Source organism: Gavialis gangeticus, unplaced genomic scaffold (genome assembly GCF_001723915.1).
Source record: "Gavialis gangeticus isolate Ggan-Ray unplaced genomic scaffold, GavGan_comp1, whole genome shotgun sequence".
NCBI lineage: Eukaryota > Metazoa > Chordata > Crocodylia > Gavialidae > Gavialis > Gavialis gangeticus.
In genome coordinates this window covers 1,792,338-1,806,010 of record NW_017728991.1, presented here as the reverse complement: position 1 = coordinate 1,806,010, position 13,673 = coordinate 1,792,338, and the positions used below count along the sequence as shown (strand labels likewise).

Here is a 13,673-nt window from a genome sequence, read left to right as displayed (position 1 = left end):
CCTCTTGCCACCAGCAGGATTCAAAGCCTGGAGCACACCAGTGTGGCACTGCACACCTGCTTGCACGCCTGCTTGCACTTGCAGTCAGCCTTGCAGGTGAGTGCATTCATTCTTGCACACGCAGTCACGTGCGGGGCCCCTGGCTGATGCATTCACTAAGTGAAGTCACACTGCACACAGAGTCGTGCACACTTGCGGCGTGTGTTCAGCCATGTGCTCAGAGGCTCACACTTGGGTTTATAGCACCGGTGTGTCCACTATGCATCCTCACACATCCGCGTCCCCTCACCCATGCTTGCTCTCACACCCAGGCTTGCACATGCATTCCCATGCCTGTGCCTTCATGGATACTCCCTCCCTCTCATGGACACTCACGTCCTCATCACGTGGGCACGCAGCTCCGTTGAGCCCTGACACCTGTCTCACCCTCCACACCTGCCCTCTGCACTTTGCTTTGCTCGCTGGATTTATTTCCCCCCCTCTGCACTTTTGCTGATTGCTCAGGTCAGGAGCGTGCCCGCGCTCTCCCTGCCCAGCCTGGAGGAGCTGATGGATTTCCAATGAACGTCCGAGCTGGGAGGGGGGCAAGCCGGGAGCAGGGTCCCCCACCAACGCCTGCCGGGATGTGATGCTAAGAGCAGCCATCCATCATGCCGCCAGCGCGAAAGGTCGGCTGTGCCACGCGCGTCTCTGACAGGCCACGGCCAAATGAAGATCAAGTGCTTGCCCCCGCTGGGAAGGGGGAGAGCCCGGAGAGGCGGGCAGCCACCGTCAGCAGAATCGTGCCCAGGACGGTGCCGCAGCCCAGCTGACAGCATGGTAAATGGGGCGGCCGGCCTGGCGCATCTCAATGAGCAGGGCTGGGGAAGGGGTTTCTGGGGGAGGCTGGCTGGATTTGCTGGCGCTCAGCTCCAGCGTGTTGGCGACAGGGGGGAAAAGCGAGCAGGGGCTTTGCAGGCTGCATCGAGGGGCTGGGGGTCGCTCTGGGAGGCCACGTTGCACGTTTTGCTCCTCTGTGCACGATGCTGGATGCCAAGCGAACCCCCCTGCCGTTCTCCTCTGCACCACTCAATGAACCAGCCCCGTCCGGAGGGGAGGGAGAAAAACCAGCAGCTCAGCACCCCCCTGCATCCCCTGGTTCCCGAGCTGGAAGTCGGGGTGCCCCCGGAGCTGGCGGTTCGGCTGGAGGCGGTTGCTAGGCGACACCAGGTTTCCGACGCAGGCGGCCACGGCATCTCCATCACTTCACATCTTGGAGACAGAAGCCGGTGCATCTCTCTCAAAAACGTGCCCCCAGCTCAAGCCCTGGATGGGGTGTGATGGTGGGGCTCCCGCCCTATGGGACACAGGTTGGATCAGGCCATCGTGCTGGTCCTCTCCGGGTGGAGGAGGCGGCTGGGGGACCCCCGGAGACGCTGTGATGTCCCAGCTGCAAGACGCCGTGGCCCCTGCCTTCATTGAGCCTGACATCATGTGTGTCCCGTGTCCGAGAGCCAAGCGAGGCTGCGTAGCAGGGTTGGGATTTCACGGGAAGGGAAGAAGCAGCCCCAGAAGGGGTCACGGCAATGGTAACCCACGTGCCATGGCATGGTCCTTGGGGCTGGCAGCTTTGGGGGAACGCCGCAGCCACTGCAAGGTCCCGGCCTAATCTTATTAGCCGTGACGGGTCTTATTAGCATCATATAGGCCACGTTTGTGGTCACGGACCTTTCCCCCAGATGCCCAACGGTTGGGTAAGCAGGAGGAGACCGGGGGCCTGGCTGCACCCAGCACAGCACCGCGTCCTGGAGCGCTGAGGCCCTTTCCTCTCCTTCTCCCCGGGCTGAGGCCCCTGTCCCCAGGAGATATCCAGGTACGATTCAAACCATCCGAGTTCATCCCCAGCATCGGGACAGCACAGAGACAACACGGGGCATGACCCCTGCAGTCCCCACCCTTGGGTCTTCCTGCATCTCTCCATCCTCAGAGGCTCTGCCAGGGGCATCGACACGGACAGAGCTGCCCCTTGCCCTAGGGATGGGACTGGCGCCCAGCCGGACAGTCTGTTGGATGGGCATTTGTGCAGTACCTGGTGCCACGGGGTACAATCATCACCTTCATCTTCATCCTCTCCCTCTGTTTGCCTGAAGGCTGAGAAATCCTGACTTAAAGGAGACTGACCAGCTCTTGGCTGACTCGAGGCATGGAGGGACAGGCTTGCTTGTGTGCACGTGTGTGTGTGCATGTGTATATGCATCTTGCCATGCACCACGCTGGAAAGGGGGCACGAGGCCTCTCTGGTATCCACAGGACACGGCTTCCACCAAGGCTGCTCCAGCTCGGGGAGACCTGACCCCCTGACCTTCCCGCCTCTCCGCAGCCACGTTACCCAATGCCAGCCGCATCGTCCTGTCGGTGGTAATTAAAGCAGAGGATAATTAATTGTCTGTCTCCAAAACCACCATCATTGCAAGATCCGCAACCAGCAGGCAATTAATCTTGGAAGGACTGAGCGCCTGCGGGTGCAAGCACCAAGCCATCCACGGGAGCGGGTCATTCATGCACCGTGATACCCCCACAGCCACCCTGCACTGTGACAGGCCTGGGCTGGGCTGGGCTGGGCTGGGCTGGGCTGGGAGACCAAGGGATCTTCCTTTCCAGCCGATGCCGGCAGGGGCACGCGAGGGGCTGGGCATTGCCCACAGCTCGAGGTTGCAAACACCACGTGTCTGAGCTACAAGGTTGGCCGGGTGGGTCGCCCCGAAATGGGGTGGGCAGTGTGGGAGGTCACAGGCCCCTCCATTCCCAGCTGCTTGCCCCAGACAAACCAGTGGGGAGTGAGATGTCCTGGGGGCAGGGAGCTGGAGGCTGGGCACGTGGCATAGGAGGCCACGTTCCCTTTGCAGCTTCACCCAGGCTGGCTTGGAAAACAAGCAGCGACCCCCAGCCCAGCACGACAACGAACAAGCACAGCCCGAACGATGCCGCGCAGAAGCTCGTTGCATTAACCCAGGCTGGGCACAATGGCTCGTGGCCCCCAGGACTGCACAGCTGGGCCACGCACCCGGCACGGGGGCTCCTTGCAGCCTGTTGGACTCCCTGGAGGCTGGGATTCAGCCCCCACCTGCCCAGCCCTGGCTGGGTCCCCGGGGTCCAGGAAGCCACTGGCCAGGCTAGCAGCCACAGGGCCATGAGACAGCAAAGGCCCCTTGGTCTTATCCATCATGCAAGAAGTCCCGGTCCTTGCTACTGAGCTCTGTTCAATGCCAGAGCCTGAGACCCTGCCACCCCTCGCCCATCCTCCCCAGCTCCATGCATCCGCCCCACATCTGAGCTCTGCCCTGTTTTCTTAGCGGGTCCTGCCTCTCCCCAACGGGGCTGCTTGGCTGCAGGGGCCTCGTCCTAGCAGCCCCGCGGCTGGCAGAGGGACTTGTATGCATGCTGCCTGGAAGCCCGCCAGGAGCGTGGGTCATTCAGGCATGATCCGTGCCCATGCTGGGCTCTGATGCCACCTCCCTTCTGTGCAGTGAGAGCCCCAGGGTGGCTGGGAAGGTGCCAGGCAGCTCAGAAGGGCTCAGCGCATCTGGTCCTTCCCAGCCTGGCCCCGAGCGGGCTGGGAGCTGGGGCAGGAGGATATGCCTGGGAGCACACCGAGATAGCGACACATCACATCTGGGCAGGAAATCCACCCCAAATTCATCCGCCTCCACCCCAAATGCACCCGCGTACCACATCCACGCCAAGGCAGCACAGCCCTCCCCATCCACTAACACCCACTGACATCTAGCGGCCAGTCCGGCGCCAGCACAAGCCAGACCAGAGCCAGGACGTGTCCGTCTGGCCAACTCGGTCAGCGGGAGAGAAGACCCTGGGGTGTCTCATCCCCCTAACTGCCCAATCCCCTCTGCAGTGCAACCCACCCCGCTGTTCTCCCACGCGCAGTCTTCAAGCCCTGACCCCAGCACTGTCTGAGCATCCCTGCTCGGGGTCCTCCGGCCACAGCCCCTGTCCGGCTCGGACAGGGGCCCGGGGGGGAGCTGTGATCCCACCTTAGCTTTGCTCTCAGAAAGCAGCATCCAGCATGGGGCGGGGGCGGATCTCAGAGGGCCTTGCCCAGCTAAGTCAGCATCCTCCTACCAGGCACAGGTGGGGAAACTAAGGCACGGTGAGGCCGGACTCCCCAGAGGCCACAGACCCTGTCTGTAGCACCCACGGTTTTAAGGACACAAGGGCTAGGGGCAGACATTACACATAAACTGGTTTAAGTGATCAGGAACTGGTTTACGCCTGTAACAGAACAGATGTTCAGTGCACATAAACCAGTTTGAAAAGGGCTGAACCTGGTTTGAGATAAACTTGGTTGAATGTAGTATCAGGCTTAACTGATTTAAGCCAAACCAGTTTATGCAATGTCTGTCCCAGGGGGTCCCACTCCCACTTCACTGATTTTGGTCAAACTGGTTTATGCAATGTCTGTCCCAGGGGTCCCAATACCAACCCTTATGTGCTGGAGCTTTGTGATCATCACACCGCCGTTCCCCGGGCTCCTGGCCACCAGCCCCAGCCTCCTCTGCAAAGCTTCTGCACAGTCTCCCTCTCTGTTTCATGTCAGACGGGCCTTGATCAGGAGGATGCAAAGCCCCAGCCCAGTGCAAATACCGCTGTCACGGAGCCTGCCCCCAAGCCATACACGGTGCGTGGCAGAAGACAGCCCTGGGGCCTGGCTCGCCGGCTCCCATCAATCAGAAGGGCTTGCAGCAGGGAGCACGGCACGCGCGTGCGAGTATGGACGTGCAGGGCAAGCCCCTGGCACTCCTGGCGATGGAGGGCTCACCCGGCACAGCCTGCGCTAAGTGACGCACGGATCCTGCCAGGGCTGGACAGGGAATCGTTTCAGAGCTGGCAGCTCTGAGATGTCAAAGCCACAGCTGCAGCAAGACATTCGCCTGGAGCTAGAGAGGAGCCTGTGATCTCCGGGCATGGCTGGATCCTCCCAGCCAGAGCAAAAGGCCCCGCTGGCGTTTGTGCACTGGTCCCTGAAGCAGATGATTGCAAAGGGGCCGGGGCTGCGGCCAGCCCACGCCACCCGTGGCACCCAGAACCAGTGCAGGCCCACTGGGGAACTGGTTCCAGCTGCAGGACAGACCTCCAGCGCTGTGCCGCTGCAAGGTGCAGTGCCCAGCACCCCAGCCCAAGCTGCCGGCGCCAGCATGGAGACCTTTGTCTGGACCCTCTTCCTAAGCGTGCTGCCTAGACCGGCTCACGGTGTTCAGCCAAGGTGCCGTTGCGTGGATGCTCGGTCCCTTTGAGCATCAGCACGTGGATCCAAGCTCATTTCTGCCCAGAGATGAGTCCTGGGCTCTCCTGCCTCTGCTGAGGAATGACACTGGGGCAAGCCAGTACCCCCAGTGCCTCACTGCACCCTCTCACCCCCAGGGCAACAGCATCCCCAGACTGTGGGGGACAGTGCTGGGCCCCTGGGACCCACCGCTGCCTCCCATGGCAAAAGGGACCAGGCATGGGGGGGTCCTGTTCATCACCCGGGTCCTGCAGTCGTGCTACAGGAATGTGATATCCAGGGATTTCCAAGGGAACTGCTCTGTAAATTATGTCAAATTGAAACAGCAATTGTGATTTTTTAGATGGGGTGAGCGATGTCCGATACATCGGGCCGCAGCTGCAGGGAGAACCAGGGAGCCGGAGCCCCTCTGTGACCCTCCCTGATCACATGCGTGTGCAACACACTCATCAACTCCCCATGGGCATGCATTGGCCTGCCTGCAGGCCCCTGTGCACTGCAAATGAACACGCTTGCACACCCAGACACACAGCAGGCTCCCGGCCTCCCACGGCCACCTCCCCTGCCTCTGCCCAGAGGCTCCATCCCTGCAGCCTGTGCTCTGATTCAGCCCATTTTATAGCAAACCGCCCTCAGCAAGATGATCGCAGTGAGGACAGGATGGGTGCCAAAATCCAGCAAGGGTCAGTGATGGGGGTGACACGGCAAGTCCTATCCCCATCCAGCGCACGAAGGCGTCTACATGGAGCCACTTTGGGGGCTGGCAGATAGGACGGGGGGTCTCTTTGCTGTCCCTCCCCCTACCCCCAGCCCCAGGCGTGGGGATGGGAATAGCATGTTCCACCTCATCATCAGGAAATTTCCAGGCATTAAAATACAATCAGAGGGATATGGGAACCGCTCCATAAATTATGTCTAATTGAAACATCAATTATCATTTCTTATGATCCGCAGGCGGGGTGAGCAATGTCCGGTGTGCAAGGCTGCGGGTGCAGGGAGAACCAGGCAGCCAGAGCCCCTCTGCAACTCTCCTCCCCCCACAATCACACACGTGTGCAACACACGTGTCAATCCCCCACAGGCACACACTGACCTGCCTGCAGGCCCCTGTGCAGATGCAGGAACACATATGCACACCCAGACACGCACCTGGGCACACACAAGCACATGCATGGGCCTACAGAGACACACACATGCTGACACCCCAAGACCTCTCCCTACCCCAGGCTCATGGGACAGGGAGAGGTGGAGACCCAGGGGGCTCCTCCTTGGCTGGCCATAAACTGGAAGCATCTCTGTGGAGCTGTAACTCTTCACCCTCATTACATGTCATTGTTTAATTGGCTGGCAACAAAAATCCAGTTTTTGCTGGGTTATATACATCTCCCCTGTGCACATGCCCGTAATTACTGCAGTGTTGGCAATCTCTTTAATAGTGCCAATCAATCAAGGTATGTGTGTGTGTGTGTGTGTGTGTGTCTCCATACATTGTTGCTGGCATGGGTCTGTGCAGAGCTCTAGGCGTGTGCACACGTGTATATTCAGCAAGAGCACGTAGTGTGCAGGATGGCACGTCCCTGTGCTCCTCTGGCTGCATTTGTGTCTGCCTCTGCGCGTGCAATGCGCGGCAACATGCACATGTGACCTGCAGCACATCTGGGCGTGCCCACTGTTGTGAGCGTATAGGTGTCAGCATTCACAGCGCTGCATGTGCGTGTGCGCATGTGCCCACGAAGGGGCTTGCACTGTGCTCGGAGGTGAACTCCTGTCCCTTCCTGTGTGTAGCGCTGTGCATGTGAGTCCTTTCACATGCGTGTGCGGGAGCAGCCCCAGTGTGCATCTCACTCCCAGGTCCCGCTCTCAGATGCTGTCCCCTGTCGCTGGCTCCCTGTAGGACTGAACGGGCATTACCTCTTGGCCATCTCCCTGCCCCGGGCTGGGAGCTGACATTGCAGGGGTGAGCCCTCATCTCCCCTGCTCTCAGACTGCTGCTTTCAGGGTCTGGGTCTTTTTCCCAGCAGTCGGGGGCTCTGTGGGGGGATGCAGCCATTCCTGCGGGCACTGCTGGACTTGCCGTCCCTGGCACGGTTGTGAGCAGTTGCAGGGGGCTGTAGACCCAGTGCTCCAGGGGATCCTTCCCAATCCCGCATCCCCAAACCAGCTGAGCTCAGCCTGCCCTCCGCCCTTGTTCCCCACAAGCTGGCATTAGATCCCGGTTGCAATTACTGCAGGGTTTATTTATCTATTTCCAGGCTCCGTGGAGGTGGCCGGTGCACTCTTTTCTGAGAGGGGAAGCCGTTCCCTTGCAAGAGAGAGAGCCCGTCTGTAATTATCCGATAAGAAAGGTTCTGCAGAAGTAATCGATCCGTGGGAACTGGAGCGCTGCTGCGGGCAGAGATGACGTTAAAGGAATTATCCTCTCTCCTCTGCCACCCACCCCACGAGCTGCGGGAACTGGGACCCCAGGCCCAAGGCAAGAGGCCTCCAAGGATGTGGATGAGCCCACATCCTCCCAAAGCATCTGGGCTCCTTGCTCCGTAGCAGTGGAGCCTCTCCAGGGCTCGGCCCTGGTTGAAAGCCAGTGCCCGCGCCAGGGCCCAGGCCCTGGGGTAGCCCCCTCCAGCACGCCCACTCTGCAACACTCCATGCAGCAATGACCCTGGCCCCGTATTTGGGAACAGGACTAAGACATAGGGGGGTTGAGACAGACGATGCCTTGCGGACGGGTGCATGGGAGCACCTTTCTGCGGGTGCCTGTATTGTAATGGGTGTTTTTCCACTGGTGGGTTAAGGAGGTAATGAACAGTGACTAGAAGGTGTGTGTATATATATATGACCCTTATATAAATATAAAGACATATCTTTTTACAAAAAAAAATTTAAAAAAGCAAAAAAACCTTGGTTCTGCACTGCATCCCATGAGCAGCCGGCGACTTACGTTCCTCGTTAACGGGGGTGAGATGAGGGTGGCAGTGCTGCAGACACCCAGGTGGGTCCCCTACAGCCGTCCTCATCCCCACGGGCTCCTGCCTGGAGGCATAAGTGCAGGGGCCTGGGCACAGTCGGGCCGTGGCCGGGCGGAGGGGGACCAGGAGAACGAACCTTGGCACCAGACGGACACTGGCGTTGGCTGAAGCCAGCCTCCTCCCACCCCAAAGGGCTTGTCTTTGCCCCTCAGCTTGTGGGTGCAGCCAGGCAGGGCAAGGCTGGGCTGCTGCAGACCCTGCCAGGCTCAGCTCCACCCTTGCCATGTTGCAGCCATCCCGGGTGCAAACCCCGCGCCCAGCCCCATGGCCAAGCCGCCCCCGAAGCTGCATTTAAGGGACAGGCCTGTCTGCAAGGCTTTGCGCCAGCCCTCGTGATTTATGAAGTGTAATTCTCCCCCTCCTCAGCCCTGCTTCCACTTCCCCTTAGGCCTGTCAGATGTTTATCTCCCTCTTTTTTTCCCCGTCTTTTATCTGAGTCCTCCCTCTGGAGAGCCCGGGATGGGCGAGCTCGCAGCGCCGCGCGCCTGAAGGCCCTGACAGCTCCATTGATTTCCTCTCTCCGGCTGCATCATGCACAATCCCTAGCAGCAGATAGCCGGGCCCCCTGGCCCTCGGGCAGCCGCGAATAGAGCTGAGATGCTCCATCTCCTCCTTCTCCCCTGCGGGAAGACGGGCTCTGCAGCCAAACCGCCCTGCGCCCGCAGGAACACAGGTTTCATTCATCTCCTCCGCAGGGCCACATGTGGGAAGGGGCTGGGGGTCCCGGCAGGGGCTCAGGCTGAGCCTGACTTGGGGAGCAAAGATGTTATCCAGTGTCTCGGAGCAGGTCGGGGGTGGGAATGGGCAGAGTGCAGGGCTTTGCAGGGGACTCACGTCCCTCTAGCCCCGAGTGCTGGGGTCAGTCTGTGCTGGATGCCGCAGGCTCCTGGCCAGCTCCAGAGGCATCTGGCTGTTGCAGTGCCGTGGTCCAGGCCAAGGGGAGGTTGTGTTGCCAGGGTCCAATGTACCTGCCCCTGCCCAGCCCAGGACACATCGGTAGCTGGGTCCAGCATTTTGGGTGCTGCTGCCTGGGTTTGGGGGGAGGAAACTGGCTGCCTTGGCCTGGGCTCCCATCTCACCTCTCCACACATGCACACACACACACACTCCCATGCACCTCCCCCTGCACTCACACATGCACACACATACACCCCCATGCACACACATGTGCCCCTCTGCTCTCACACACACTCACATCCCCATTCACGCACACATCTCTCTGCACTCATATACACATACACACACTCCCATGCAAACACACACCTCTCTGCACTTACATACACACACTCACACCCCCATGCACACACACACCTGTCTGCACTCACATACACACACTCCCGTGCGCACACACACATCTCTGTACTCCCATGCACAACCCCCCCTCCCTGCACCCACACTCACACATGCACACGAGATGCCATGCCTCCTGCTTCTCCTCTCCATCCACCCCACTCCCCTCAGAGCCAAGGGCACCTGCTCCGGCCTGGACGCCTCTGGATTCGGACATTCCCGGACACCGAATTGGAGAGAGGGAGCTCGCCACAGCTCTCCGCCATGTGAACCCCTTGTCCCCTTGCCCAGAGGGTGCTGCCTTTCAGAGCAAGGCAGACGGGCGCCAGCAAACACCCCCCTGGCTGGCAATTCCTGACCCTGGACTCCCAGCCAAGCTAAGCCACATCCATGACCCAATTCTGCACCACTGCCTTTGGGAAATGGCCAGCTCCCCTCAAACGCCAGCTCTGCTGGAGTCCCCGCTTGTAGGCGACAGAGATGGGAATGCAGCCGCAGGAGACAGGGAGCTGTCTGGGCCGGTGCTGTCAGCGCAGGGGGACAGGTGCTAGCTTCTCCCAGGAAGACACCTGGGAGGAAAGGGAAGGACTTTGCAGGAGTTGTAGAAGCTGAGGCAAAAGCTCTCTCTTGTGGCCAAACATTTCCATTACAGCTGTAACGGGGACAGATTTATTTATTTTTTTTAATGGAAAATTTTTTCGTGTCCCAAGTCAAATCAGTTCAAAATCCATGTGAATCATTCAAGAACCATGTGTGGCCCTGCTACTGGCAAGCATTCTCCACCCCCAGCCTGGGGCTTCAGATACTTCCAAATCCTTTGGTGGGCATCCTGTGCACAGGCCCCAGCCTAACAGAGGGTCGGCCCCCCTCCCTTATTTCCTCCCCCCGGGCTCTCCCTCCCTGCCCCAGCCTTTTAAATTGTCCGGTGTCTGTACCAGGGCCCCCTGCTCAGCGTTTGTACAGTGCCTAGCACAACACAGACATATCCCCAGGTGCCCCCAGGCACCACCAGTTTATTATTTAATAACAGCATATTGGCAGCTATAACTATAAATAATCCGTTCCAACGTATTGACCTGTTGTTAAAACTGACACACTTTGTTCTTCAGATGTTCCTGCCATCCACAAGTTGAGCCCCTTCCCAGCCCCTGTGGGAAGTATCATCACCCCATTGTACAGACAGGAACACTGAGGCAGAAAAGAAGGGTGCTTTGAGCTGCTTCCAGTGATGCAAGCAGTGACTGAGGAATGGCTTCGAGCCAGGAGAGAGGTAGTTAGTTGTATTTGTCTGCTGTCAGGCAGCAGGCAAGGTAGATTTGTACCATATATACACTCAATCAGAGGTGTATAGGGTTAGCTTTTGTAAACAGAGAGCATAGCAAAGCCCTCTGCTTAGGAAACTTTATGCAATGCGGCTCTGATGCCCTTAGTCTATAAGGTGCAAATCTACCCTGGCTTCCAACCATGACTTTCCAACCACGTGTGGGTCTTTCCTCGCTGTGTCTCAGCGCTGGGACACATTGACAGGTGCTGTGCAAGCCAGCAAGTGCAACACAATGTTCCTGGAGAGCAGAAATAACCTCACCCCTCAATAGGGTTACCAACTTGATTTGAGTCTATTCCAGGAGGTTTCATCCCATGACATAATGACATTAATTAGCCATTGGGCACGTCTACATGAGACACTAATGGAGCAGTAGCCTAATAACATGGTGCAGCAGTGTGCAGGGCGAAACCCATGCTAATAAGCTACTGGGCCAGTATTAGGCTACTATGCAGTTAGTGTCCATAAAAACCCATGGGCCAGCAGCACCAGTTACTGTGCATTGGTTATGCAAGTACTAAACTTCCTGCACCATAACTATGGCAGACAAGGTTCTTTGGGTAGATGTGATCTCTTCTATTAGACCCACTAAATAGTTGAGGAAATTGTTCTTTGCAAGCTTTCAGGCACAAACGCTCTTCTTCGGCCATAGAGAGAGTCTGCTGGTGTTTGTGGGCTCTCCTAGTTACCACCTATAACTATGGCGTGTTAATGACAGTGTAGACATGCCCATTACATGAGTATTTTAAAAGCCCACTGCACAACGGTACAAATCGGAGTCAACATTGAAGATTTATTTTAATGAATGCCCTAGCATGGATCTCCCTGGTGACTCTCAGCCGCCTCCTGGAGATTCAGCTCTCACTCCTGGAGACTCCAGGGTTGGCAACTCTACCCCTAAAGGGGCCTGGGGTGCAGGGCAGCACCAGCAAAACCAGCCTCAAGGCCAACAGCAATGCCACCCCTGTCCGGCTAGGACGGGCTCCCACTTCCTCCTCTGCCTTTCTTCATCGCTGGGAACTGCCATGCTCATCACCAGGGATCCTGGTTTTCTCTGATAAAAAAACCTCCAATCTTCGATTTAAAAAAAATAACCCCAAACCTACCTCTTTCCATGATTAAAAATTAAACACCATTATGTATATATAGAGAAATATCTATATAGCTGTAACTATATATATCTATATTTATATATATCTACATACCTATATCTACAGATATAGCTATATATATATATACATATCTGTATATATAGATATATTTATAGGTATCTACATATCTATATAGATATAACTATGTATATCTATATTTATAGATATACATCTATAAAGAGAAGGTTGGATGGGCATCTGGCTGGGATTATCTGAACCCAGCACTTTCCTGCCTATGTGGGGGGTCATCTATTGAGGTCCCTTCCAACCCTAACATCTACGAATCTATGAAATCTATAAATATAGAGCTATATTAGGGGGGTTTCATTTTAATCACGGAAAGATGTGCATTTGACGTTGCTTTTCTTAAACCGAAAATTGGGGGCATTATTAATCAGACAACCCCAGCACGCCCCTCCACCTCCCGCCTTTCCCTGGGCTCCCCAAGCCCCACCTAGGACCCGCCAGTGCGCAGGCGCAGGGCTAAGAACGCCTTCCCGCGCCACGTGTCCCTTGGCGGCGCCCGTAGCGGCCTCCGGGCGAGTTAAGTGCCCGGATGCGGAAGTACGTGCTCTCTTCTACCATCTACGCTGCGGCTGCTCGTGTGAGTGCCGGTGGGAGCACGGGGCGTATCCACCGGCATCCTCGGTGGGGATGAACCGTGGAGCTGGAGGAGGGGGCGGAGGACGTGGGGCGGGCGGCGGGGAGCCGGGCGGGAGCCCTATGGAGTGGCGGCTGGAAGCGGGAGGATAGTTTGGGGGCTCGAAACACACTCCCCCCTCCCCTGGTGACGCCATCTTGGTTTCTCTTCCCCAGCAGGTCACAGCCGCCCGGAGCCCGGCCTTTCACCATGGTAACTAGTTGGGCTGGTGGGTGTCTCACGGGGGGGGGTCATGGGGTGCGCAGTGTGGGGACCACTTCCGGGTCAGGGAGTGCTGGGGTCCTGTCTGGGCATCTAGGGCCATAGAGACGTGGGAGCTGCAGGGGTCTTCTGCACGTGGGTAACAAGCGTGGAAAGCAGCCTTTCGATGGGGGGTCCTGGGCTGTAGGGTGGCCAGGAGTGGAGGGCAGTTACTGTCTTGGGGGGGCTCTTTTGTCTCGAGGAGGAACAGGTCCTGAGCACTTTTCTTCTTCACTTTCAGCCTCGTAAAATTGAAGAGATCAAAGACTTCCTGCTGACAGCCAGGAGGAAAGACGCCAAGTGTGAGTGATGCTGCAGCCCTCGAAAGGACTTGCCCCAGCAGAGGCTGTGGGGAATGAGTGCATTCCCCTGCCACCCTTGTGGGATGGCCCCCAAGGGTGCTGGCTTCAGTGTCTGGCAGGAGCCCCGGCTTTCAGGGTTTGGCCTGAATGGCGCTGCTCTGCCCACGTACAACTGCGTGGTTGCCACCCACGTGTGCAGTGCTGGCCGGGACTGCTGCACTTACACAGCAGGAGTTGTATGGAGCATCCCGTTGGCTGACAAATAGCTCCGTCCTGGTCCCAGGGGGGGAACTCAACCCTGATTTGGGTGTGAGTGTGGTTCTGTGCCTGATTTGGGTGTGAGTGTGGTTCTGTGCCAGCCCCACGTGAATGAGCCCTGGGGCATTTCTGGTGTGAGTGTG

At 57.8% G+C, this 13,673-nt stretch overlaps 1 protein-coding gene across 3 annotated transcripts in view; it reads left to right on the top strand.

Annotated features, from left to right (window-relative positions):
- The first annotated feature begins 12,603 nt into the window (after positions 1-12,603).
- RPL38 (ribosomal protein L38) overlaps positions 12,604-13,673 on the top strand; it is a 9,474-nt gene continuing 8,404 nt past the window's right edge. The window contains exons 1-3 of one of the 3 annotated variants that reach the window (XM_019515946.1): positions 12,604-12,673; positions 12,886-12,922; positions 13,212-13,272. In XM_019515946.1, the coding sequence (XP_019371491.1) occupies positions 12,920-12,922; positions 13,212-13,272 (64 nt within the window). In that variant the 5' untranslated portion in view covers positions 12,604-12,673; positions 12,886-12,919. Of the gene's footprint in view, positions 12,718-12,885; positions 12,923-13,211; positions 13,273-13,673 lie in introns of all 3 variants that reach the window. The other 2 variants (XM_019515937.1, XM_019515956.1) reach the window with 2 other exon arrangements.